We start from the raw sequence: 26,043 nt of genomic DNA, 5'->3' as shown, positions 1-26,043 counted from the left end.
CAGGGAGAGTCAGAGACATAAGCAGAGGGAGAAGCAGGCTCCCTTGGGGAGCCCAATGCGGAACTTGATCCCAGGACTCTGGGATCATGACCTGAGCCAAAGGCAGACGCTCAACCACTGAACCACTATGGTGCCCCACAGGGAATTTATTCATATTGTTCTGTAAGAATATAATTTTTTTTCATGGTTGGAGAGTATTCTTTGGTATGGGTATATTACAATTGGCTTATATATCTGACTCAATGGATATTTGAGTAGTTTCCACTTTTTGGCAATTATGAATGGACATATGAGCATTTTGTGTATGTCTCTCAGTGCACATTTGCTTGTTTATCTATTAGGCATGTATCTAGGTGTGGATTTCTAGATCAGAAGATGAATGTTCATTTAATCTTAGGACACAATGTCCAGTGGTTTCCAAAGCAGTTGTACCAACATGCAGTCTGCCACTAATTTATTCTTCCTGTTGTATCATGTCCTCATCAACACTTGACCGTGTCCATCTTTTGATACTTGTTGTTCTTGTAAATGCGCAGCAATCTCTTATTGTGATTTTAATTTGCATTCCTCTGATTACTAATGATGTTGAGGAAGTTTTCTTATTTTTTTTTGCCATCTGGATATCATTTTTTGTGATGAGCCTGTTCAGGTCTCTTTCCCATTTTTCTATGGCATTGTCTCCATGACGCCACCGTCATTAATGTAAACAATTCTTTATTCTGGAGATGAGCCCTTTGTGGGTTACATGTATTATAAATACCTTCATCCATTCTGGGGCTTGCATTTTTGCTCTTTTATTGGCATGTTTTTTTGTGTGTGTTTTTAAAGATTTATTTATTTGAGAGAGAGAGAGAGCACAAACAAGTAGGGGGAGGGGCAGAGGAAGAACAAGTCCCAAGCAGATTCTGCGCTGAGAATGGAGCCCACTGCAGGGCTTGATCTCATGACCCTGAGATCATTATCTGAGCTGAAACTAAGAGTCAGACGCCCAACTGACTGCCACCCAGGTGCCCTTGTTGGTGTTTTGATAAAGAAAGTTTGTAATCCTGGTATCATCCAATTCACTGATAAGTTTTCCATCATACTTAGTGTTCTTTGTCCTGTTTATTAGATATTTATTTGTTCTAAAGTTATGAAGGTATTCTCTTCTGTTAGCATTTTGAAGCTTAATTTTTTTTTTTGCTTTTCATCTCAGATCTACAATTCACTTGCAGTTTAATTTTATGGGTGATGTGAGGGAGGAGTCAAGCTTAATTATCAATGGATAATATCCATTTATTGAGAAGACTATTTATTGCACTACTCTGTTCCATAAACAAAGTGTCCATATATGATCTTTCTAGTTCTTGAATCTTCTAGTGTTCCGATGGCCATAGCTTTAAAATTCCTGATCCCCTATAGAGCAAGCTCTCTAATATTGTTCTTATTTAAGAGTGTTTGGACTATCTGGGGTCATTTTGCACAAAGAACAGAAGAAAAAAACTGGTGTGATTTTTCTTGCAATTCCAATGACTCTGTAGATCACTTTGGGGGAAAATCCGAGTCTTTGTAATACTATTTTTAATCTATGACTAGAATACCCCTCCATTTACAAATGTCTTCTTTAATTTTCTCAATGCTATTTTGCTATATTATAGTTCTCTTTGCTGAGGCCATACACTTTTTTTCATTTGGGCTATCCCTAGGTTTAGGGGGATTTTTTGGTGTACTTTAAACAACACCTTTAAAAAATTAGTTTTTGTTTACTTCTGCTACATAGAGATGCAATTAAAAATTTTTTTGACCTTGTATCTAGCAAACTTGCTGAAGTTCCATATTCTGATCATTTATCTGCATGCACGAATCACAGCAGTTTTGGTTCCAATTCAGTCCTTATGCTTTCTTTTTATTCTTGCTTTCCTGTACTAGTTAGGACCTTTCATGCAATTTTCAATGGAAGTGGTGATAGCAAACATCCCTGCTTTGTTCTCAATTTCAATGAGAAACTTTTCAATACCGATAGGTATTACATTCGCTGAAGGTTTTTTTTTTTTTTTTTTTTTGTGTGTGTGTGTGTGTGTGTAGATTAAAGATGTACTCTCTATTCCTAGTTTTCTAAAAAGTCCTCACTCTTAAGTGGATGTTGAATTTAATAAGATGCTTTCCCTGCATCAGTTGCAGTGATCATATGACCTCCACGGGAAGTTTAATTCCGAGTCCACCACAGGCTTCTTTTCCTGAGTAAGCAGGGAGATAAAGGCTGACATATTTCCCATATTAATGGCAATGTTGTTTTGAGAAAAGAGTTTGCCAGGGTATATGAGTGTCTCTGATGAGAGATGAAACAAGAAATGTATGTCCTGGAGTTGTGCTGTAAGTTTCTGATTCAAGAAAATGGTCTTTGAATGACTGCAAAGAAAAGCAAAGGAAAGGCAGGTGTGCCTGTGCCAGTAAATGCGGTTGAGTAGGATCCCTTAGGATTCAGTTGAATATGGAAACCGAGGCACAAGGGGTTTGCTAGGTTTTTGAAGGACAGTTATTTAAATCTTGCTGTGTCTGTGGCTGAGCATGGCTTCAGGATTCATTAGTATGACTGTGGACCAAGTGCGTTAGCCAGACTAAAGAGAAGGTAAGGCCATCTCAAGATCATTTCCAAACAGAGTGTGCTTGCTTTACTTATTTACTCACTTACTTACTTATTTATTTATTTATTTATTTATTTATTTATTTATTTATTTTATTTATTTATTAATGAGAGACACACAAAGAGAGGCAGAGACATGGGCAGAGGGAGATACATGCTCCCTGCAGGGAGCCCGGTGAGGGACTTAGTCCTAGGACCCCGGGATCATGACCTGAGCGAGCCAAAGACAGACACTCAACCACTGGGCCACCCAGGTGCCCCCAGAGTGTGCTTTAAAGAAATCCCATGAAAAAGTGTGAGACTACTTAGACATGTAGTACTTTATTTTTAATGGACGTATTTCACAGTCAGAAATATGGGTTCTGCTTATGATTTCCTTTTAGCCTACTTACAAATGAAACTCCACATACATGTGAAAATCAGGACAGGCTGATTTTAAGCAAATCAACTCAGAATTGGTGGGGGGAAGTGGACTGCCCATACTTATATTGGAATAAGTTTTCAAGTAGATCCAGAGTCTCTAACACAGAGGTGAAGAAATACCGAAATATGAGAATGTGTATTTTACTAAGACGTGTAGCTCTTGATTCAGTCAAGTGAATGAGCATTTTTATTATTTGGATTTGGAAAAAAGATATCATGGGATGCATTTCTTGGCAGAGTCTACTACTGGCACAAGCACCGTAGTGGATTTTTTTCCACATCTTTACTCCTAGTGGGTAAGCAGTTGGTGTTGGACTATAATTGAGATCTTTATTGAACCAAGTGGGAAAAATTCCTTTTTAAGGCAAAAATACTGTGACAGTTGGATTGCAACAGTGTTCATTTGTCTTTCAGGATGGAGACGACATTTCTAACCAGTGTGATTGCTATTTTGGACAGAGTACACTCATATTAAGACTTGAGAGGACATCGGGGCTCTCTAGTCCCATCCCTTCCTCTTATGGTTGAGGAAACGGAGTCCCAGGAAACTTCCTTGCCTTGTCCACAATCACCCACATGAGAGTATAAAACCACAGGCTTTCTCTACTGTGTCACAGTGTGACTGCTCATCAGCATTTTGCCAGAAACCCTAAACTCCAAATTCTGGAATTGTCTTTCTTCTGGTTCCCATCTCCCAGTGGGCTGATGTAGACACTCTTCAATTTCAAGGGTCTGTTCTGTTTGGCTCTTCCCCACCCACCTTCCTCTGTTGCTCTGCTTGTTTCTATGTCTACCTTTTCCAGTGGGCTGCCCATCATTGATCTTCATGTAGTTCAATGAGTGAATGGAAGGGAGGGTGAGAATTCCCACATTCCTTCCAGTGAAGGAGAGATGGGTCTGTGGCCCTGGACTGTGGTCTTGCTTGGTGCTGGATTATCTAGATAAGAATTCCCTTCATAGTGCCAGGATTCATTTTTCCCAATTCTTGCATAGAGTTATGATTAAAAACAAGTGTTTGGCGCCTGCTCTGCCTTAAGCTGTATTGCAAGAGGTCCTTCTATAATTCAATCACTTGGGGCACGCCAACCCGGTAAGAGAGTTGGGTGGGGGAAAAATACATGTAATTGCTATTGGCTTTATAGTGCTCTGTTCAAGCTTTTCTCCTTCGTAGTCTTTCTAGATGAGCCCATGTACCTGTTTTTCCTTTTTGTGAACCCCAGAGGCAGTATCATCTAGATGAGGGATTGATCGGCAAACTAAAGGGCCACATAATAAATATTGTATAGGTTTTATGGGCCAGAGAGTCTCTTTGGCAATCACTCTGCTGCTGATGTAGCGCAGAAGTGACCACACATAAATAGATGGCTGTGGTTGTGTTCCAACAAAACTTTATTTCCAAAAGCAGACTGGGTTTGGCCTGCAGTGGTAGCGTGGCAACCCCTGGTTTATACCAACAAATTGTACATCTTGGGTTTTGGACCAGGTATGTCAGAATCATCTAGGGAATGCTGAAAGATAAAGGTTTCTAGGCCTCACGCTTGGCGTGTTTGATTAGCAGCCTGGGGTGGGGGGAATCTATGGTTTAAAGAGCTCCTTAACTGGGGCACCTGGGTGGCTTAGTGGTTGAGCATCAGCCTTTGGCTCAGGTCATGCTCCTGGAGTCTCAGGTCTGAGGATTGAGTCCCATATTGGGCTCCTTGCTGGGGGCCTCCTTCTCCCTCTGCCTATGTCTCTGCCTCACTCTGTGTCTCTCATGAAAAAATAAATAAAATCTTAAAAAAAAAAAGAGCTTCTTAACTGATTCTGCTGCACAAATTATTACTAAGATGATGGTCCGTTCTGCTTTTAAAAATTTGTGTGTGTACTTTACACATACAAATAAGCACACGATATTGTGCTTTGTGTTTAAAAATATTATAAGGGGACACCTGGGTGCCTCAGTCGGTGAAGCATCTGCCTTCAGCTCAGGTCATGATCTCAAGGTCCTGGGATTGAGCCCCACATTGGGCTCCCTGCTCAGTGGGGAGTCTGCTTCTCCTTCTCCCTCTTCTCCTCCCCCCTATTCATGCTCTCTCTCTTTCTGTCTGTCTCTCTCTCTCAAATAAATAAAATCTTATAAAACACAAAGATATTATAAAAAATGGCATGATTTCCTGCACATCTTTGTGTCGCTTATTTCTTTGTCCTTTTTATTGAGGTGTCTTCTGTTGATATGTAGGAATTGATATAGTAAGGGATTTAGTCCTTTGTAATACGTTATACATATTTCCCTCCATCATGACTTGATTTACAGAGTCATGTGGATTTTTAAAACATTTTGATGGAGTGAAGTACGCCCGTCTGTTCCTTGAGGGCCATGTTTCTGAACAGGGAGTGATTTTATTCCAGGAGATGTCGGCAATGTCTGGAGACATTTTTGGTTGTCATAACTGTCACTGTGGGCAGGAGGGGTTCTGGTGTCTGTTAAGTAGAGACGGGCTATGCTGCTAAGCATCCTACAATGATCAGGGCAGCCCACTCAACAAAGAGGGATCCAGCCTGAAGAGTCAATAGTGCTGAGGTCAAGACATACTGCTGTAAGGCTTCTGTTTTTGTTCCTTGCTTAATAAGGCACCCCTTCATCCTATGATACTAATATCTGCATCAGAATGTATATTAAAATGTCCCTTCATTGATTTTTTTCTGCTTAGAAAAATTACTAAAGCAATGGCCCTTCTACTTACTTCTAATTTTTTAAAAAAAAATTAATTTTAGAGATTGAGAGAGCATGACCAGGGAATGGGACAGAGGCCAAGGGAGAGAGAGAATCTTGATTAGTTTCCACTTACAGCATGGAGCCCAATGTGGGGCTCGATCTCATGACCCTGGGATCATGACCTCAGCCAAAATCAAGAGTCAGATGCTTAATCGACTGAGCCACCCACATGCCCCTATTCTACTTATTTCTTAATACCACATACAAATGCCCCTGAGCTATTTCTCTTCTGTGTCTATATCTAACTCCTCTCTTCCTCTATAAGTGCCATGAGTCCACCATGTCCCCTCAGTGACCTGTGGGGCCCGGGTCACGTCATGTGCTCCATCAGTGCATGCAGATTCTCCTTCTGGGCTTTACTGGGTTTGAGTCCCTCAGACATTCTTCTCATTCTCTGGATGACTTTGCCCACTGAGTAATGGGTATAAATGAGGGAGGGAGGTGGCATCAGGTTTGCTCCGTGCTTGCCTGGATCCTCTGAAAACACAGTCAATGGAGTGGCCATCCATAGAATCTAAAATCCCAGAGCTGGGGAGGCCTTGAGATATGCTACCCTAGGCCCTCACTTAACACGTGAGGAATGTGCATCCAGAACAGGCGAATGACTTGGCCAAAGGTGTGATCCCGGGGTCCTGGGATCAAGTCCCACATCGGGCTCCCCTTGGGGAGCTGCTTCTCCCTCTGCCTGTGTCTCTGCCTCTGTGTGTGTGTGTGTCACTCATGAATAAATAAATACAATCTTAAAAAAAAAAACCCAAAACAAAACTCCTTGCTAACTCCTTCATTTTGCTGAAAGCCACCACCGTCATCTTGACCTCCTTTTAGACCTGCAGTTATCAAACCCACGTTCTCTGTCAGCATCAGGGACTTCAACTCACCCAGCCCAGGATTGTAATAGTTGACGTGCATGCAAGCAGGGAATTGATTCCAAATAGATGGCTCAGGGGAGTCCTAGTGAATGTGTCTGAACCTTCTGCAGGACTGCAAGCTCTCTGAGGTCCAGGACTGGGCTTTATTTGTCTTCCTGACCCCATTTCCTGGTACCTTTTCTGGCCCATACATTCCAGTTATCCCACCTGGTGCTCCCTAAATGTCCCACAAATCAGTGATCAGCCTTATTAAGTAGGAATGAGGCTCATAGTCTCTAAACGAGTGTGAGAGGATCACTTGGGCAGGTGGATCTGTGGGCACCTCCTCGGGCCCGTCATCCAGGTGATGCAGATGCAGGTGTTCACATGCTCCACATTGAGCCAATCCTTCTAGCTCTGACTTACTTATCTAATGACCCTAAAAATGGGCCTTTTATTATTTTTTTAAATCCCTGTTTTAAATTTGACCTTCTATCCTTCTGTTTGTGTGCCGCAGGGGACATCAGAATTGCCGAAAATGGGGTCAGGCGACAGCTTAAGGAAGGAAAACAGGTCACACTAATGTGTCACATGACAGGGCCTTCCAGTCACGAGTCCTGGGGTTGACGCACACCTCCTCGCCGGCCTGGCCTCCGGTCGCACCCTGCGCAACCCCATGAACGCCCTGCCTGTAGTAGGAATTATTTGAAACAGGTGAAAAGCCTAAAAGCAATTATGAGAAGAATAGTTTCAGATTAGTTCAGCGATGTGAAAAAAATGTGGCTTAAATGGGTGATTAATGATGGAACAACAAGCAGCATTTGATCAGTGAGCTTGCTGGTAAGTTGTAAGCAGAACACCATTAATCCGCAGGCTTTCTCTTTATTCTTTCTTGTAGCCCGTATTACAAAGACTTGATCATTCCGCAACCCCTGTCACTGGCAACTAGAAATTATTGCCAAGAAAACATCACCTGTGAAATTTTGAGAATCCCCAAAGTCGAGTCTATTCATTAGGATATTTTGCTTCATGATGCATTTTGGCAGTTTGGTTGTCTCCTGCTTGTGGTTCAGACTCAATGGGGTGACCTCCCCAACAGGTTGATGATTGCATTTTATCTTCTATTTGTTGTTACACAGTTGAAACAGATTGGGGTTTTCTTTCTTTTTCTTTCTTTCTTTCTTTCTTTCTTTCTTTCTTTCTTTCTTTCTTTCTTTCTTTCTTTCTTTCTTTCCTTTTTTTTTTTTTTTTTTTTTTTTTTTTTATGAAACTGGCCTGAAGTGTTAGAGCGCACAGTGGCAGGTAGTTGTCATAGTGAAGCAGCTAATACACACCCCCAGCAAGTAGCATTCATATGGAGTGATTACCTTTTTATTTTATTTTTTTTGGAGGATTACTTTTTTAAAGGGTTCACTTATTCTTATTTGTTTGAGGGGAGCAGAGAGAGAGAGAGAGAGAGAGAGAGCACCAGAGAACAAGAGAGCATAAGCAGGGGAAAGGGAGAGGGAGAAGCAGACCCCCTGCTGAGCAGGGAGCCCAACTCGGGGGCTCGATCCCCGGACCCTGGGATCATGACCTGAGCCAAAGGCAGATGCTTAACTGACGGAGGCACCCGGGCGCCCCTGGAATGATTACTTTAAAGAAGGGATCGATGACCGGGTAGTGCATTCAGCTCCCCTGTGTTATGCCAGCGCGTGCTCCATCTCATCGTCATTATTTTGAATCCCTGCAGAAATCCGTGCGACTGACAGCTTCATTTTTAGCCTTTGTCGTCTTCACTAGGAGCATCCCTCCTGGCAGCCCGCGAATCAGGCGTCATTTCATCCCCGTGCTGCTCACGCATCCTGCTCTGGGGTGAAGCCCACGAGCTCTTGCACAAGATCATTAATTCTGATCATACTTTCCTTCCAGCTCCTTATTCCTTACCTGGCGGAACCGACTCCTGAGCACGACGTTGGGCATGGCTGTGGGGACCTGCCCTTTGCACCCAGTTCTGTCTGCTAGCACCCGGGGTGACGGGCTTCAGCAGCGGCTCACCTGGTGGATGGTCTCTGGGGACCACTGCCGTGGTGTTGGGGCCCACCTGTGCCCCCCACTGACCCCTTACTCTTTCTGCCCTCCTTCGTCAAGGAAAGGCGGGAGGTTGTGCTGGCTCTCTCTGCCCTACCTCTTGGGATGTAAGGAAAGGAGACTCTCCTTTCCCTTTCTAAAGCCATTTTAAAGTTATTAAATCGCGGGGCACCTCGGTGGTTCAGCATCTGCCTTTGGTTCAGGTCATGATCCTGGGGTCCTGGGTTTGAGTCCTGCATCAGGCTTCCCCGTGGGGAGCCTGCTTCTCCCTCTGCCTGTGTCTCTGCCTCTCTCTGTGTGTCTCTATGAATAAATAAATACATATTTAAAGAATCTTAAAAAAATAAAGTTATTAAATTGCTCTAAAGCCCTCTAGGACAGATATGTGAGGCATTCCTTGATTTTCTTTTTCAAGACCTGGGAGGGGGCCCTGGAGAGTCCTAATTCTATTTCATGTAGCAGGACACCTCACAGGCTCTACAGCTACTTGCATAGGACATCGTCGGTATTCATTCAGCAGCTCCCATGTGCCGTGTAGTGTTCTTAGGGTGAGGTGGGGGCACTCCAGTGAGCGAAACAGGGGAGAGAAATCTGACCACACAGGGTTTGCAGTCTAGTGGGGAAAGATACAAAATCAGTATAATAAGTAGGTGACATTTTTTCCCCCACCACGTATTAGAACATAATAGATGTTTTGGAGAAAAATAAAGCAGGGAAGGAGGAATTAACAGTGCAAAGGGGTGCAGACGTGGCATGCTTAAATTGTGTGCCCAGGGAAGTCCTCCAGATGAGATTTAGGGGCACCTGGGTGGCTCAGTCGGTTAAGCCATCTGCCTTCAGCTCAGGTCATGATCCTGGGGTCCTGGGATAGAGCCCCGCATTGGGCTCCCTGCTTGGTGGGGAGCCTCCTTCTCCCTCTCCCTCTGCCGTTCCTTCTTCGGCTTGTGCTTTCTCTCTCCCTCTGCCAAATAAATAAAAATCTTTTTTTTTTTTATTTAAAGAAAATGACATTTGAGCAAAGGCTCAAAGGAGGTTTGGGGGCAGCCATAAGAAATGAGAGTTCCAGGCAGAGGGAACAGCCAGTACAAAGGCCCTGAGGTAGAAGAGTGCCTGGAAATGTAAAATGCTGACTGTGGTGTCAGCACACAGGAAGTACCCAGTGAATGGCAGGTAGTACTAGTTTTGCAGTTGTTGTTCTTGGTGTTCATACTAGGTTACTAGGTATAAACTCTATAGGGACACATACTGCATCTGTTTAGGTTTTTTGTTTTTTTTTTTTTTTTTTTAGCAATTTTATTCCCAGATCTGATATAGTTCGTATCAGATAATAAGACCTCAATCAATATTTGTTGAGTATCATCATTATACTTTTATTCCAAAGAAGTGCCTTGGTTTGTCTACACTTAATCCTTACTTACAGAAATATTTTCTGTTGCTTATAGATATAACCCTGACCATTGGCCTTCTTCACAGAGATTGGGTTTTTTTTGTTTGTTTGTTTTTGGTGTGATGATAACTTATTATCAAAGTTGTAGTGCTGTGTTGTGGACAGAACTCTTGGCTGGAAGTCAGAGGCACAGCTCTGGCATAGTTCTTTGGTAGGGGCTGCGATAAGTCACTCCACTCTGTCCTGTTTCTGAACAGTGATACGGTTCAGGAAAGTCCTTCTCTATTTCAAGGTTGCTGTGAGCACAAATGAGATACTATTTGGCAATGTCCCTTGAAAACTCTCTGTGGCCTCCTTAGACGGAGCAGTAGGTATCATGCCTGGTAGCCTTTTCTGTGCACATGGAGAGCTGTGCTTTGCATTCTTGGTGCCTCTCTGGGGCTGTTGCCAGCAGTGGGCAGTGGCCATGGAGCAAAAGCCTCAGGACCTCTCTGGCCATCAGATAGGTGGTCCTGGCCTTAGGAATGTCTTCCTCCAAGCTTCATAATGGAGGTTTGGACTTCCAGAATTAATTTTTTTGTAATTATCTCTTCAATTTACTTAAATCACTTAAATGTCTTGTTCTGTGTTCAGGCCTGTGTTCAGTGTCTTAATTTGTGACATCTAGGTCAACCTCAGATGTTGTTTTAAAAGGTTGATTTCAGAAACATGGCTATCTGTCCCCTTTCTCCTGGCTAATGAAGTTCTCCTTCCTGTCAAATAATTCTTGAAGTGATACCCATTCCATGAAGACTTCCTAAAAATAAATCAGAAAGGAGAAAACAATATTGTGGCTTAAAAAAAAAAAAAAAAACCCTTCACATCTGTGTCTTGTCATGCATTGCCTTCCAAATATCAGCTGATCTCTTTATTTTGTCAACACTTAAAAAAAAAAAAAAAAAAAAAAAAAAAGCCCTGCCATGTTTTCGGTGTTCCTTGACATGCTGGGAGTAGTGCCATGAACATGGTAGATAAAGCCCCTGCACCCGCAGAGCCCACAGGGTTGTGGGAGAAAAAGAAAACATTACTTTAGATTTTGTAGTGAGGGAAGACTTCTCTGAGGAGGTGACATTTGAGTAGAGAACTTTGTGAAATGAAGTAGAGAGCCATGCAAAGCCCATTCAGGCAGAGGGCCCAGCAGATGCAAAGGCCCTGAGGTGGGAATGATCTCGGCGCATAGTCTAGGGACAGAAAGAAGGTGAGGAGGGAAGAGTGTAAGGGAGGAGGGGAGACAGGAAGGGGTCAGATCAGGGAGAGATTTGTCTGACTCTGGAAGGCGTCTGGGTTTTACTTTAAGTTGATAATGATCGTAAATATTTAAAATAATTTGCAGTTTAAATAAGTTTAAATTCTCCAGATACCAACCCATCCCCTTTTAACTGAGATTCTGTAAAGGAATTGCCAAGGGAGCGCGGAGAATGTTGTGACATTTTTGGAGTTTCATTTTATTCGGTCCAGAATCCCTCAATATTCCTTAAGGAGTTTGTTGGAAATTGTCGGACAAGGATAATTAGCAGGACGGGAAGCTGTTTTACCGAGTGGAATTCTCTCCATGTGTGTTTATGTGTGAATTCATTTCAACAGGAGAAATTGAGGGTCTCACTTCTCTGCAGTCTCTTCGTCACTGAATTTGATTTTTTTTTTTTTTTTTTTTTGGATCAGCCCTGAGAAGCCAGGGACACATCAGATAGAGGTCTAATTTTCTGTTCACAGAAGCAAATGATAGTTGAATAAAGCATGGAGAACATGTGCGAACCCTCGAGCTGTCTTCAGGAGGAGCGGGTGACCGGTCCCTTATGTTGTAGCACGTCTAGAGTCGTGACACATGGTGATTCACGGGTCAGCAAAGGCCTCAGAGATAAACACTTTACTCAGAAGCATCGTCACAGTTTAAAGACCTGCTGGTGAATTTTTATCCTCCGTACCCAGCCACGATCACATTTCTCTATGATCCCCCTCCACGATAACGAGGTAGAAACTCTCGAAAAATCCTGCCTCCCGTGAGTGTCCCCCAATGCTCTGCTCTGGCTGACAGCTGTCATGCAGGCCGATCATTTTTTGGAAGATTTGATTCAATAACGTCACCTTAAAAAAGGGTTGTTCAGCAGGTAGAGATCGGGAGACGTAGGTAAGCATCCTCTTTAGGGGAGAGAAGTTAGTTTGGGGGGTCATGTCTCCTAAGGCAACCTTGCAAGGGTCCAGAAGGTGCAAAAGGAGGTTCCAGTTTAGATCCTTAGTGTCATTTGTCGTGTGACTGGCCGGCCAGAGTCTCAACATTGGCATCTTCCTAATGAGCCTCGGTTTGAAATGTTCTTGCCCTAGAAAATTCTTCTCAGTAACGTTTTCCCAAAACCAACGTTATTTAGGGACTTGGGTTTGGGGAAGCTCTTCCCCTAGGTACATTCTTGCTGGTCGCCTGTTCTGCGTGGAAGGGTTGGGATGACCTTGGGGGGCACCCCTATGACAGCACCAGTAGTTAGAGACACGTAAACCGCCGGTTCTGCAGGAACACAGTTTCCTAGAGCAGCAGCTCCGAGACACGGAGCTAATTGCCCAGCGAAGGCAGCGCTTTCTTACGAAGGCATAATTGACCCATTTATTGGTCTCATTTCAGCTCGTGGCAGATCCTTGTGCCAGCACCCCTTGTCACCATGGCAACTGCAGCAGCAGCGGCTCCCAGGGCTACCTCTGCGTTTGCAACGAAGGCTATGAAGGTCCCAACTGTGAACAGGCCCTGCCCAGCCTCCCCGCCAACGGCTGGACCGAGTCCATGGCCCCCAGGCAGCTGCAGCCTGTCCCCGCCACCCAGGAGCCCGACATCATCCTGCCCCGCTCTCAGGCCACCGTGACCCTGCCCACCTGGCAGCCCAAAACAGGGCAGAAAGTTGTAGAAATGAAATGGGATCAAGTGGAGGTGAGAACATTTTGTTGCATATGTTGTTATGTAAGGAACCGGAGCGGTTTAAAGGATTCCAGGGGTCCTGACATGGGCAAGGAGATGGAAGACCTTTGGGGCACCTGGGTGGCTCAGTGGTTGAGCATCTGCCTTCGGCTCACGTTGTGATCCTGGGGTCCTGGGATCGAGTCCTGCATCTGCTTCTCCCTCTGCCTACATCTCTGCCTCTCTCTCTGTGTCTCTCATGAATAAATAAATAAAACCTTAAAAAAAAAAAAGGAAGACCTTGAAGTTACCCCCTTGACAAGGTACCGTGTCTGACTTTGCCATCTGCACCTATGTGTGGGAGCTCTCATTCGGTTACACGAAGGAGGCTTGAAAATTATGACTGTTTGGGGGGCATACAAAGAGTCAGCAAGGAAAGAAAATGAATGAAATTATTTTCTAGAATGATATCCATATACATTTCTGTGAGAGAATCTCGGATTGGGGGCAGACCCTCCACCCTTGACCTAATTCTCCTTAATGTTATGCTTAACTTCTTGTTTGTTTATTATTTGGTGTCTTGCAGCCCATATGATCTTAACCTGAGACACTATTAGTGATTTTTAGAATATTTTGAGAATGCCTTTGGGAATGCAATTTCTGAATTTTATCTATTTTGGCAGGGACGGATTCTGTTTATTGATTCTTGTCCAGGCTGGGTTTGGCTTGTATTTTCAAGCTCATTGAAGGTCTCATTTTGAGGAATTTCCAGCAGACCCTTGACGATTAACATATAAGATAAGTTTGCTAGCTAGGAGAGTTGGGAAACAAATCCAGATCATGACTTTGAGGTGACATGGAAAGAGTGTAATTCCCTTCTGTATCTTGTATTTTATGTGACATCCTGTGATTGTATGTCATTACTGGTTTTGTAGCTTAAATGACAAAACACATAGATCTTGTGTAGCACTTTTAGAGTCAAGGGATATGTCTAGAAATTTCCTTTATTGTTGCGAAAGAGACAAGGCTTCATTTCTTCTTTTATTTTCTTGGATTGTTCTAACCCGTTGACCCATTTCTTTTTTCATGGCCACCCAATTTATGAAGGCCATATTCCGACTGCAGGGCAGTGTTTTCAGCCTGCCTGAAAAAAACTGAACATGTTCTGATTTCAGACTTTTAATAAATGCTTTGAAGTTTTGGTTTTAATTCCTCCTTGCGGAATGACTCACTTCTTGAATGTGAACTAGATTTGATTCTACATTTATCAAGGAAGTGTCCCTTAAAGAAAATTTCTCCCCAGCCGGCCGGCCATTGTAATCTATTTATTTAAAGACATGATATCCTACAGTTGGTAAATGTAGAAAGATAGGCCTCATATTCCTATCATGCTGTAACTTCTTAGGCTATTCAAAAAGCAGGTTAAAAGTTGCCAGAGGAAGATGGGGATACAGTTGGGTTTCCCCTTTTTACGAAGCTAACGATGCTTCAGAAACGTGAAGCTATTTGGAGCCTCTAAGGAACTCAAATGGAATGTCACAGTTGCCAATTAACACAAATTTAGCAAGTCGGACTTGCATCTTTGAATATCCATGGTGGGCGGTGGGCTTTCTCCCCGGCATTTGACTACCAGCCCTTCTGGATCATAAATTCTAAGTGTCGGGTGTGGGTGGAAGTGCCGAGAATTTCTGTATTGTTCTCAGTTAATTCACTGATGATGGATACATTTAATACCCCTTTGTTTTGACTCTCCTGGGTGAAGACAGTGCTCACAGCATGAGGAATAAATGAATAAATTGGTCCGAACCACCTCAGTGGACACGGCTCCGGTGTTCACAGTTGTGTTTTCTGAAGAACACGATTGTTCCCCTCATTGAGCTCCTTTTTTTGTACACATTGGCATGTTGCTACCTAAAAAATGAAGGTGTAGTCCACGGGGGAAGAAATAGGCAGCTTCCCAGTTCGCTGGCTTTAGCAGGTGCTTCCTGAGACCCACCTCTGGACAGAGCAGGGTCACTCAGACCAGGTGCTTCTTGCTTGTTGCTCGTTCTGAGGCTTGTTCTCCTGGTTTATGCTGCTGCATGCAGGCCAGTCCTTAAGGGCTGCTTTCTTGTTCTGTAAGCATTTAGCCCCTCATTACCCCAGACTGAGCATAGAGCAGAGGCCAGTGACTGCTTAGGAACTGGAAGACAGTATCCTACCAGTTAGAGCACCCCAGGGATTGGTAGATGGCTCTCAGGAAAGCTTTTGCATTTCAGAAAATCAGATGGCAAAGCTTTTCTTTTGAGTTTGTAAGGTTTCACTTGTCCCCTGTCTGTCTCCACCTCCGTGTCATCTAAAGGCAGCTCATGGGATTTTTGCTTTGTAATATTATCTTGCATTACACCCCGATGACTTATTTATCCCTTTTCTTCCCCTCCAGGTGGTCCCAGATATTGCCTGTGGGAATGCCAGTTCTAACAGCTCTGCCGGTGGCCGCCTGGTGTCCTTTGAAGTGCCACAGAACACCTCAGTCAAGTAAGAACACCCACAGTTGGAAACCGTGAAGCTCGGTACTGGGGACTGTAAGCTGGGTTGTGCCCATCTGTGTAACTGGTCAGTCCAGTGAGAATCATGGATGAGGTTCCATGTGGAGATGTGGCCTATATCACTCAAAACCCAGAAGGACCTATTTCAGGGGAAAATATTGCAGTGGGGATCCAGAATTGTGGAATTGTGTGGGATGAGTAAGGTGGGCGATCAGAAACCCTGAGGCCTTGCATAAGATCCAGAGCCAGAGCCTTCACTTCCCAAATGACTTTTGCTTCTGGAATGCTTTGGCCCCTTATGATTTTAATGGACCATTGGTTGAATTCATGTGTATAATTTATTTATTTATTTTTAAAAAATATTTATTTATTTGACACAGAGAGAGAATAAGGAGGGGGAGTGGCAGGCAGAGGGAGACAGAGAAGCAGGCTCCCCACGGTGCAGGGAGCACAGTGCAGGGCTCTATCCCAGGACCCTGGGATCATGACCTAAACAGAAGGCAGATGCTTAACCGACTGAGCCACCCAAGTGCCCCCCCCCATGTGCATAATTTAAAATCCAAACATTACAATTTCATTTTTAAAAACATGCATCTGGAGAGAGAGAGGGTTGGTTTGGTTTTGGTTTAGACTTAAACTCTTTTGAATTACATACTGCCCACTGTCACCGGGAAGAGCAGGGGCTGAGCACCTGCTGTGTGGCAGGTGACCTACAGGTGGGGCTGGAGCCAGGATGGAGCTGTGACCCAGGGCTGCTGACACTCCCTCTGCTCATCCTTCTTTGTTGCAATTACCCTCCCCACCGCTACCCAACCCCATGCGACCGAATGGGAATTTGCTGTCCAGTCTTCAGAGATTTTAGAAGACCGAGGGACACCTGACCCTGGGCGAGCTAGTGCTCGGCATCAGCTCCCTTTGAAGAGGGCAGTGGGCACTATAGACCTCTAACATTTATACAGAAGCATTTGTGCCCTCCTTGCCCCAAAATGTTTGGAAGGAGGGACTTTGTTACATTGCTCCTGCATCCCCTCCCCTGGAGACTTGAACTCACTCTGCTGGGGGTTAGAGCCAGGATGGGCAGTGAACCCAGCCCAAGGAAGAAGTCCCCCTGGGGTTGGGGAGAAAGGTGTGGCCTCTGAGGCAGCTTCCAGTTCCACCAGCAGGGGGACCCCGGTCCTAGTGTTTCGCTGCTTGTCCAGAGCCAGCTTTAGGGAAATCAGGATCTGTAGTTTCCTTTAAGTTTATGAAACCATCTCCTAGCACTCTCCTGTCTGGCTCATATGATCTTACTTTCACAAGTCTTTCCAAATAGTTTTTTTTTTATAGGATTTTATTTATTTGAGAGAGAGCACAAACAGGGCGGAGCGGCAGAGGGAGAGGGAGAAGAAGGCTCCCCCCTGAGCTGGGAGCCCCATGTGGGGCTCAATGCAGGGCTTGATCCCAGGACCCCAGGATCATGACTTGAGCCGAAGGCAGACGCATAACCGTCTGAACCACTCAGCGCCCCAGATAGTTCTAATCTTCTATCCCTTTAGATGCTTTTTGTTTTTTCTCCTCTCAACAAACTTAAAGTTCTCCAAGATCCTCCTAGGCTGCAGGCCTGGGCAAAAATAGCAGGCTGACCCAGGCTGAGTAAGATGGGAGTGCTGAATAACCTCTGGATGCCCTGAATTCACTTGTAAGGCTTGCTCGCCGCCCCTGGGACTTTCATTTATTCATGAATTCAACCTTTGATCAAACCCTGATTGAACATCCTGCTGCAAGCCAGGAGCTCTGCCCTCGGAGTACACAGATCTTCTCGTAAGAGCTGGTTCTCCAGGAGCACGAGGAGGGAAGAGGCAGCTGTGGGGTGGTGGGAAGACAGGGAGGGTCTCAGACAGAAGAGGTGACTCAGGCTGAGCCTTGCAGAAAGGCACGTTAGCCAGGCACACGGGGTGCAATGGCTGGGAGCTGGGACAGCACCTGCTTGGGAAGGGACAGTAGCTGCATGTTGGGGGAGCGTTGGCCTGTAAGGTGGGAGTTGTGGGGTTTTGGATTGAAAGGGGAACCGAGGCCAGGGCTGATTTGCTTTCTAGCATCTCATTCTTTGATTTTACGCTGGAAAACAAGCAAAAGGCAAGAGAAGCCTGAAGCATGGGAGGTGACACACTTTTGCTTATGTTGGCAGCACAGCTCAGGTGGCCGTTTGGGGACGCGCGGCACGTTTATAGTAAATTCAAGCAGGGCTCCAGATTGTGTGAATGTGGAAGGATTTGTCCCCAGAAGAACTCCATATGCCCTTTATTATTGGTCACAGTTGTTATTCAAAGGGGGATTGTCTTGTGGTCTATTTTGTTTTTGTTCTAAAGATTTTATTTATTTTATTCATGAGAGACACAGAGAGAGAGGCAGAGGCATAGGCAGAGGGAGAAGCAGGCTCCCCATGGGGAGCCTGATGTGGGACTCGATCCTGGGACTCCATAATCATGCCTGAGCTGGAGGCAGTTGCTCAACCACTGAGCCACCCGGGTGTCCTTCTTGTGGTCTATTTTGAAGCCCATGGGGGCCTTTGTAATGATTTCCTGAGACCTTTGCGGGTGTACGTGTCATCTTATTTTTATTTGTCACTTTGTCGGACTGGTTCTAAGATGAATTTTTCTACCTCCTTCCTATTTTCAGAATTCGGCAAGATGCCACTGCGTCGCTGATCTTGCTGTGGAAGGTCACGGCCACGGGCTTCCAACAGTGCTCCCTCATCGATGGGCGGAGTGTGACTCTCCTGCAGGCCCCCGGGGGCCTGGTCCTCCTGGAGGAGATGCTGGCCTTAGGGCACAACCACTTCATCGGTGAGTTAATGAGCTACCTGAGACACACCTGCTTTGGCCCGACCTGGGTTCGGTGTTTCCAGATGGTGGGTGGGGCATTATGCTCAGATAATCTGAGTCCTAGACATCAGCTCTATTTCTTCCATTTTAGGTGAGGTTTTGCTTATGATCAACATGGATTTCTAAGCTAGCATGTCCCCTGTGACTCAGCATGGAAAAAGCATGTGCTCTGAACCCCTGAGACTGTGTCCCAGCTCCAGACAGGGCAACATGGATGTGTGACCTTTGGCACTTTAGAGCTCAAACCTGCTTCCTTTTGGACTCTAGTCTGCTTCCTCTAGGACTAGTGGGCAACCTGACACACTGAATGTTGGTCTCTCAGAAAAACCCTGTTGTCACCTGATTCAGGCCTGACCTAGGATGCTGGGCACAGCCCTTCAGAAGCCATTTGCTACATCTGAACCTCTGACTCAGAAGCAGCATGGAGAACTCCCTTTGGGGTTCCTCTTCCCCACACTCATCTCCTGGGTCACTTTTGACTCTTCACTTTCCTGAATATACTTAAATCTGCAGTTTATCCTTCCCTAAACTATTACATTCCCCAATTCCTCTGCCCTAGAGTAGAAATGGTCCTCATAAAGCGAGATGCATCCCCCTGCCCCACTGTCCTCTGCTCCTCCCAAAGGCTACACATGGGCAATTTCCAGAAGACCCTTCCCCTGGTTGGCATTCTGACCATATCCCACGTTGTCTTCATCCCTCACCCAGCACTGAGCATCTTTGGGGTTGGAACGTGTAACTCCTGCCCCTTAGCAGACCGCGTATCATCAGCTGCTTTATCAAAGCTTGTTGCTCATGCAGCCTCAACTTGACACAAGCTCAAGTTCAGATTCTAGCCATCCCAGTCCTGTGCACCCCAGCAGCCCCCTGCATCCTGCTGTTAATACCCCCTCCTGTCTGGTCATATATTCCAACAGCCTTCCCCTGGAGAGGGGCAGAGACAGTGTTTGCCTCTCAGGGACATTGTGAGGGTTCAGTGTGATAATGGATGCGAAGGTGCACATCACAAACGTTAGGGATGATTCTAGGTTACTTAGAGTACTCTATTTTTTTTTTCCTGAGATATACTACATATTTTACTAAATTAAGTGGAAAGTATACAGCAGGACATACTCTCTAAGATATATGTTTAATGGAGATATAATGAAGATAAACTGGTAAAATGAAATGCTCGGCTCTTTGTAATTCGTATTGTATTTTTATTTGATGGACCTTCCTCTGATAAGAAGGCCATTTCCCAGTCGTTGGAAATCCAACTGAGGTGTGGGTTGTGGGGAGCAGGGATTTCACTGGGTGGAGAAATCAGGGTGGGGAAAAGAGGGTGGGGTCTTTAACTTCAGCCTCCTATTTGTCTGTTCAGATGGATATTGGATTACCAGCACGATATAATATTGCCCAAGTCAAATCTAAATTTTACTCCCCCAAACGTTGCGAGTAACTGTTATTTCCTTTCTCTGTCTGTTGTAATAATTTATCTACAAGTTTATAGTTTGTATATTTTGGTAAAGAGTTCCAATTTTTCTTTTGTATTGATTTTTTAAATTTTCCTTTTTTAGTGGATTAAGCTGTCTTAGGACATGGAGCTAACGTTTCACAAAAATGTATGTGCTACCACCACTCTTTATTTAAAATGTCATTAGTGTTACCAGAAGATATCCATTTGAAATGTTAGCTTACGCTTGGTATCACCTTTGGTTGTAACATAATTATAACTTCAGACTGATGTTGGGGGTAAGGATGGAGATGGGTTTTCTAGCACTGATATAATTTAATACTCTTGAGATTCAAGGAATTTTATGAACTCCAACAGAATTTGGGCTCATTTTGCTAATAAAAAAATTTCACAGAAAAAAATTTATTTATTTATTTATTTATTTATTTATTTATGATAGTCACAGAGAGAGAAAGAGAGAGGCAGAGACATAGGCAGAGGGAGAAGCAGGCTCCATGCACCGGAAGCCCAATGTGGGATTCGATCCCGGGTCTCCAGGATCGCACCCTGGGCCAAAGGCAGGCGCCAAACCGCTGCGCCACCCAGGGATCCCCACAGAAAAATTTTTTATCTTGGGTTGAAGTGTATTGCTCCTTAGAGGAATAATTTTTAAAAATTTCATTGGGTATATTAATAACTAAATTAAGGATTTTTTTTTTCTCAAGACTTAGATGCAGGTTATGATACGGAGACAGGGATTTTGAGTAACAGCCTTTATTTCTCTAAACTGTTATTTTCCATGTGGAAAATTTGTGCTATCTTTTTAAATTTCCCAAGTAGAACATTTTAAATGTTTCATGCATCTTTGTATTGGAGCTCACAGTCTTTCAGTGTTCTTCTTTTTTAAGGTAGGGGACAGTCTCGTCACCAGCTCCTTCTGAGGAAGAATGACTGGCCTCCTCACAGTGCAAGACTGCCTACACCTACACACTGCCAGCCACTTCCTTTACGAGATCTTTTTATCTTAAGGAAACAAGATTTACCTTTTGTAATCCTCTTGCAAGTCTTATGCTTTACTACAGTGACATGTGTTTGATGCTCTTTTTGTTTAATTCTTTTTAAAGGCGGCTTCTTAAAAATGATTCATTTTTACAACACTGGGCTCTCTAGAAATGAATACATTTTAGCTAGGGACCGAGAGACTCTTCTGAAGAGCACAACAGCATTCATTTGACAGATGAACAAGTGGAGGCCAGCGCGGGTGAGAGAAAGCTTCTTCCACGCCAAAGGGATGGTAAAGTTCTGGAGTCGTGGTGCTGTGTCCTAGTCACTGCCGCTCCTTTCTAGAAAGAAAGGCACTTGCAGGAATGGACTGTCTCCTCTCTGCCCCTCACTCTCAGTGCATTCCACATACAGAATCAATGACCAAAGGGATTTTAATATTTCTGCGCAGCAGAGTGGAGGAGTCCCTTCTGTGGCTTTGGGAGAGAAACTTGGTCACTGTTGCCTGCTTTACCCAAATATTCTTTCTTTTTCTTTTTTGAAGATCTTATTTATCTATGAGAGACAGAGAGAGGCTGAGACATTGGCAGAGGGAGAAGCAGGCTCCCCACAGGGAGTCCGATGCAGAACTCGATCCCAGAACCCCAGGGTCACGACCTGAGCCAAAGGCAGACGCTCACCCGCTGAGCCACCCAGGTGCCCCTACCCAATAGTCTTTCTAAAAGTCTCTTGCCAAGAGCCTGTTAATGTTCTGCATGTCTGATAATGTACTTATATTTGACCAATTTCAGTAACACTCCATTAGATTTTTAAAAACAGTTCCCCTTTGTTACCATTGCATTATGAATATTTATACTCTTTCATGGAAAGAAACGATAGAAGATCTCACGAAGCGTGTGGCTCTCCCTTCTGTGCCTCAGTGCGTCAACCCCTTTTCCTCTGTGTTGTCATCCGGTATCAACACTGCTGCCTTCTCCTTAATCATTTCCTCTGCTTTCCCTAAATATGCTTCTCTCAACTGAGTTATTTGCTTTACGCAATGTTTTGAGGTCAGTAACTAAATTGACCTTTGAGTAGCCTTGGCTGCTCGGTGGCCAGCAGCCAAGGTGTGTGTGTGAGCTCACTGAGTGGTTTATCTATCTGATGGCTCGTGTCCCCAGATAGGAAGGATGCATGGTTCCAGTCGCATTTCTGTAACAAGCAGTTGTCTGTCTTATGTAAGGGTTTCTGTTGCTGTTTTTTTTTTTTTTTTCATTTTTCACTTGGAATTGCTTGGACGCATTGCTGTGATTAGACACTCTCAGGGGTGAGGGCCACAGCCTCTGTGTGAAAACATTTACTCAGGGTGAAAGCGCCGTTGTTGGACTCCTTTTCTAGGCTTTTCTTTCTCTGGTCACCTGCCCTTAGGCACATCTCCCGGTGCTTCTCCTTGGGAAACTCTATTCACCCCCCTGCCTGTCCTGTCCCCATCTGGACCTCCCCGCTCCCCTGCCTTCTCCATACCTCAGCCCTCCTGTCCCCTGCATCTCTTTCTCTCCAAGGCTTCATTTAAACTCTCCTTATTTAGAGTGGTTTAGGAGAAAAATGGCCAGCCAAAAATTCTAGTCTACGTAGATTCTCCAATCCTCTTAAACTCTCATAAATTCTTAAAGACACATAGACAACCCTGGAATATTCTCATGGTTCTTCTTTTGATCAGAAAGCTCAGGCTGGGCATGTCCCCTTTACCTATACTTCTGTTTACCTGCTGGTTCAGAGAAACCCCGCTTTTCCCTTCACATCTTTCTCTTTTCTAATCCAAAACTGTTGTCACCACCATCTGAAATTTTCTTTCTTTCCGCATCTTTGAAATTATTTTCATTTTGATCTAGTGCATTCTCTTACATGATCATTCTTTTTTGTATAATTTCTAGTACATTTTTAACGTCTAATTTATCTCGTAAAAATAAGTGCATTTTTAAAAAGATTTTATTTATTTATTCATGAGAGACACAGAGAGGGAGAGAGAGAGAGGCAGAGAATAAGTGCATTTTTATGTTTAATCCACACCAGTGGCATTTCATTTGCAACCTACTAAAAAGCTGCTCCTAGGGTTTGAGATCTGCTTTAAGTTCACAAAGAAATGAATGATGCAACCTGTAGCTCATAGCAATGCCCTTGTAGGAGCTGGGCTTGCTTCCTCAGGATTACAGCTACTAAATTAGCCACAGAACCCTAGAAATAATGACTTCTAGGTCTTTGTAACGGATGTCTTAACTAGATTAGAAGTTTTCCCATTCTGCCTATGACCCTTTTGTGCCTCCCGGGAGCTGCAGAGCACTTTGCGTTTCCTTGATTCTATATTTTCAGCTTAAAAAGATTCTTGTCTTGCAAAATGGTTTCTAAAGCAGCATGTTCTCTTTATTTTCTTCTCTTGACAAATAAGAAGGAATAATGCAGTACTTTAGTAGGTACAATGAAGGTTGAGATTTTTCCTTTGGTAAGACGGCACTGATGCAATGGTCCTTCATAGCCTCAGGCTTTAGATCTTCATGGATTTATCCTCACTGGCATCATGATTGGAGATATAGTCTTTTGTAGTCTAACAGTTTATACGGACTTTTTTTTTTTTAATTTTTATTTATTTATGATAGTCACAGAGAGAGAGAGAGGCAGAGACACAGGCAGAGGGAGAAGCAGGCTCCATGCACCGGGAGCCCGACGTGGGATTCGATCCCGGGTCTCCAGGATCGCGCCCTGGGCCAAAGGCAGGCGCCAAACCGCTGCGCCACCCAGGGATCCCCGGACTTTTTTTTTTTAATAGCAAAATTTTTTTTAAAAAGGTTTTATTTATTTGAAAAACAGAGCACAAGCAAGGGGAGTGGTAGAGGGAGAAGGAGAAAAAAGCAGACTTCCTGCTGAGCAGGGAGCCCAATGGAGGCTTGATCCCAGGACTCCGGGATCATGACCTAAGCCAAAGGCAGATGTTTAACCAACTGAGCCACCCAGGCATCCCAGAGTTTTTAACAAAGGACCAACTGATGCTTTATTCTTAGGCAAAAATTTCTAATCTGAGCTCAGTTGGACCATGGTTTTATGGCAGCCCAGGTGTTCAAAGGTCACTTTTTGAGAATCCCATGAATCTGCTGCACTAGAGATTTTTTATGTATTTATGCATCTTTCTTAGGACAGAGCCAAAAAGTTCATTAGATTGTCAAAGATAGGAGTCCAAAATATTGAGAACCACCGCTTTAAGCACTGCGTGTGGTCATGTGAGAGTACATAGGCCTTTTCAACATTTTCTGCTCATTTAGTGTTGTTTCTTTTGAAAATAATATCTGCTTCCAATGTCCTCATACCAAGAAACGGAACCTCCTTTTATTAAGTTACACTTGCAGGCAGCAGGGCTGTGAGAAATACTCAGTTCTGCGTTAGTTTAGAAAATGTGCATTGCATGCCTCTCATTTCTCAAGCACTGTGCTAGCCTGGAAATGCAAAGGTGATTTAGGTGTGGTCTTCTGAGTGAATGGGGCAACACAGACAGAAACAAGTGTCATAGATAAGACACGTGCAAAAGGGGCACAGGATTCAGAGGAAGGAGCGGCTAGCTGCCAGAGGGAGGTAGGGCGGGCCAAGTGCTCTCCTTGGATATACAAAGTGCAGTGTATGGCACTTTGATGGCACGGGAGTCTGTGTTGTTAAGATAATTTAATAATAGTGCTAGAAATTGATTAACGGCCATCACAATAGGATTTCATTTCAGCTTGCCTGTGACAGAAAATCCTATCCATTCCTCCAACTGCCTCTCATCTTGGATATGAACAAAGTTATATAAAGTTAAGCGCTTCAGGTGTGAATCTTATTTCCTGGGTTCTCTTCACTGGGCAAAGGAGGACCACACCAATCAGGGCAAGGGTGGTGGGCAGTATTCAAACAGGAAAAGTTCCAGTAGAAAAATAGGGACAGGAGATTTCTTAACATCGCAGTTTGGCGGGAGAGCTTCCCAAAGTCATGCATAGTGGCCAATATTAATTTTTTTGCACGTGCCTATTTTAGCAATTTAGACCTCAGACCTCTAGGCCATTTCTTGATGAATTCTTTTGTTTGTCAGGAGTGAAAAATAACCAGGGGATAAATTGGCCAGACACTGGCCCTCCCCATCTGCCATACTTCTCCATCTTGTTCGTGGCTAGCTTCCAGCTGTGTGTGACCACCCTGTGGCAGTGAGGACCATGTGGCTCCAGCATCTGGCTCCGCGTGGAAGACACGGAGTGGCAGGGAAGGGCTGTGAGGAGGAAAGGGCTAGGTCTAGGCCAGGGCTTGCCAGAAGCAAGGGTTCCCATGAGGAGTAAAAGATGCTTCATATATGTTTTCCTCTTCCTTGTCGGAAAAGCCACAGGGGGATGCAGAACGAAATTGGTAATTCAGCTCTTGCAACTGCAAAGATTTTATGGCCTGCTTATCTCTCTCCCGCACACTCTTTAAGTTATATTTTTCCTGCCTCTGATGTCCATTTTAATTTGTATTTCACTCTTTAATGGTATACATTTTCTGTGAGCTCCTCAGATCTTTTGGAATAAGTTAGGCTATAAAGAAAGACGATATTGGTTGGGACACTTAAAATTTCAGTATATTCCTTTACTATACCTTGATAACACCTTCCTGATTATGATGTGTTATAGGGCCCTTGGAGTAAGGATGTGTATTTGCATCTTAGCTCTGACCCAGTAAAGTAGGGTTGGTTCTCAGAAGTCCTATAACTCATCGTTCCCATAAGTAGGTTGCTATTGGACTTGTTTCTAGATTACCCCTGTAGAGACAGAACATGAGAGACTCCTAACTCTGGGAAACAAACTAGGGGGGGTGGAAGGGGAGGTAGGCGGAGGGTGGGGGTGACTGGGTGACGGGCACTGAGGGGGGCACATGATGGGATGAGCACTGGGTGTTATTCTATATGTTGGCAAATTGAACACCAATAAAAAATAAATTTATAAAAAAAGATATACTGGCAACTACAAAAAAAAATAAATTAATTAAAAAAAATAAAAAAATAAATTACCCCTGTATTCTTGCGGTATCAGACCTTGCTTACTTGCATGAAGCCTTCAGGCTTCCTTTCTTTTGACCCTCTGCAAGTCATTCCCATACAAGCAGAATCTTTCTAGCCAGCTCCTATTTGTGAAGGAGAATGGAGTATACAACTTTACCATCT

General features: G+C 44.1%; 1 protein-coding gene across 1 annotated transcript in view; it reads left to right on the top strand.

The window, feature by feature from the left end:
- DNER (delta/notch like EGF repeat containing) overlaps positions 1–26,043 on the top strand; it is a 312,868-nt gene that overhangs the window by 121,393 nt on the left and 165,432 nt on the right. The window contains exons 2-4 of the mRNA XM_025463331.3: positions 12,760–13,059; positions 15,449–15,543; positions 18,213–18,379. Coding sequence (XP_025319116.1) covers positions 12,760–13,059; positions 15,449–15,543; positions 18,213–18,379 — 562 coding nt within the window. The remainder of the gene's footprint in view (positions 1–12,759; positions 13,060–15,448; positions 15,544–18,212; positions 18,380–26,043) is intronic.

Source organism: Canis lupus, chromosome 25 (genome assembly GCF_003254725.2).
Source record: "Canis lupus dingo isolate Sandy chromosome 25, ASM325472v2, whole genome shotgun sequence".
NCBI lineage: Eukaryota > Metazoa > Chordata > Mammalia > Carnivora > Canidae > Canis > Canis lupus.
Note: the sequence above shows the minus strand (reverse complement) of the source record. Positions and strands in the feature narration are given on the sequence as shown.